Source organism: Lactuca serriola, chromosome 1 (genome assembly GCF_051521515.1).
Source record: "Lactuca serriola cultivar US96UC23 chromosome 1, Lser_US96UC23_V15, whole genome shotgun sequence".
In the NCBI taxonomy this organism is placed as follows: Eukaryota; Viridiplantae; Streptophyta; class Magnoliopsida; order Asterales; family Asteraceae; genus Lactuca; species Lactuca serriola.
Window position 1 is genome coordinate 69,725,543 of NC_136408.1, and position 1,987 is coordinate 69,727,529.

General features: G+C 40.5%; 1 protein-coding gene across 1 annotated transcript; it reads left to right on the forward strand.

The window, feature by feature from the left end:
- Positions 1–699: 699 nt before the first annotated feature.
- On the forward strand, positions 700–1,686 carry LOC145056894 (uncharacterized). Its single transcript, XM_079004620.1, has one exon. The coding sequence runs from the start codon at positions 700–702 to the stop codon at positions 1,684–1,686; it is 987 nt and encodes a 328-aa protein (XP_078860746.1).
- Positions 1,687–1,987: the final 301 nt, after the last annotated feature.

Here is a 1,987-nt window from a genome sequence, read left to right on the forward strand (position 1 = left end):
AGGGTGGAACAACAACCAAAACATGGGTTATCAACAAAGACCCCCACCCCATTACCAAGTAAGGCCTCCATTCCCACAACAAAATTACCAACCAAGGCAACTACAACCTCCTCAACAAGCTGGATCCTCAAGTATGTCTTTAGAAGACATAGTCAAAAGCCTTGCCACCAGCACCCAAAGTTTTCAGCAAGAGACCAAGGCAAGCATCAAGAATCTTGAGCAACAAATGGCACAACTTGCTCAATCGGTGAGCAAAATGGAGAATCAAGGAAAGCTACCTCCTCAAACTGAAAAGAACCTAAAGCACAATGCTTGTGCAATTAGCTTGAGGAGTGGAAAGAAATATGACGACCCGAAGATACCCGAAGAAGAAGAAGAGGAGTTAGTGATAGAAGAACCACCAAAGAAGGATGAAAAGAAAGAAAAAATGGTGGAGAAAAAGAAGCCGGAAGAGAAAGAAGCAAAGATCACACCACCACCTTTTCCATCAAGTTTGAGCAGCAACAAAAAGAGAGAGAAGATAGTGAAATCATGGCAATGTTCCGGAAAGTTGAAGTCAACATTCCTCTCTTAGATGCGATCAAACAGGTACCTAGGTATGCTAAGTTTCTTAAGGAACTTTGCACATCTAAAAAGAAACTACGAGGTAATGAGACAGTGAAAGTAAGTGAAAATGTGTCTGTAGTTTTACAGAAAAGGATGCCCCCAAAGTGCAAGGATCCAGGTGTTTTTACCGTTCCTTGCAAATTGGGAAACTTGTATGTCCCCCGTGCTATGCTAGATTTAGGAGCTTCAATTAATGTTTTACCATATTCTGTTTATAAATCTATTGGCATAGGCACTTTAACAAAAACAGGGGTAATCATCCAACTTGCAGATCGTTCTATAGTACACCCAAAAGGTGTATTAGAGGATGTTTTGGTGCAAGTTAATGAGCTTGTCTTTCCTGCAGATTTTTATGTGCTTGATATGGGAGATGATGACCATCCATCCTCGAGTTCCATACTTTTAGGTAGACCATTCTTGAAAATAGCAAGAACAAAAATTAATGTCTACAATGGTACATTGTCCATGGAATTCGATGGGGAGGTCATCAACTTCAATATCTATGAAGCAATGAGGTACCCAAGTGATGTTCATTGCATAAATTTTGTTGATATAATCCAACCTTTGACTGAAAAGTGTTTTGAGTTGACTAACCATGATTTGTTGGAGTTAGTTTTGAGCAGGAATTTTGATAGCAAGTCAGTCAAAGAGATTGCAGAAAATTTCAAGTTAGATGAAGAGTTGCTGGAAATTGTGGAGAGCATGGAAGAAAAGAAGAAAATAAGGTATGATAATAGCAATGTGAAATTGCCCATTTCTGACACAAAACTTCTTCCTTCCGCTGTACAGGCACCTAAGCTAGAATTGAAGACTCTTCCAGATCATTTGAAGTATGCGTACCTTGGGGAAGAGAAGACTTTGCCTGTCATTATCTCCAACAAGTTGTCCATGGTAGAAGAAGATGAGTTGGTGACTTTGCTGAAAAAGTATAAGAAAGCTATTGGGTGGATAATTGCTGACATAAAAGGGTTGAGCCCTTCCTTGTGCATACATAAGATCCTCATGGAGGAGGACTTCAAACCAACTCGAGAGGCACAGAGAAGACTGAATCCACCCATGATGGAGGTGGTAAAGAAATAAATCATGAAGCTTCTGGATACAGGTATGATTTACCCTATCTCAGATAGTAAATGGGTAAGCCCCGTTCAGGTAGTCCCGAAAAAAGCAGGGGTCACAGTTGTCAAGAATTCTGAGGGAGATTTGGTGCCAACCCGTGTGCAAAACGGGTGGAGGGTTTGTATTGACTATAGAAAGTTGAATGCCTCAACGAGAAAAGACCATTTTCCTTTTCCATTTATTGACCAAATGCTAGAGAGATTGGCGGGTAAATCTCATTACTGTTGCTTGGATGGTTTCTCGGGTTTTCATCAAATTCCGGTAG

What these genes read in the sequence shown, in the direction of transcription:
- LOC145056894 (XM_079004620.1), top strand. Translation starts at nt 700, where the DNA reads ATGCCCCCAAAGTGCAAGGATCCAGGTGTTTTTACCGTTCCTTGCAAA.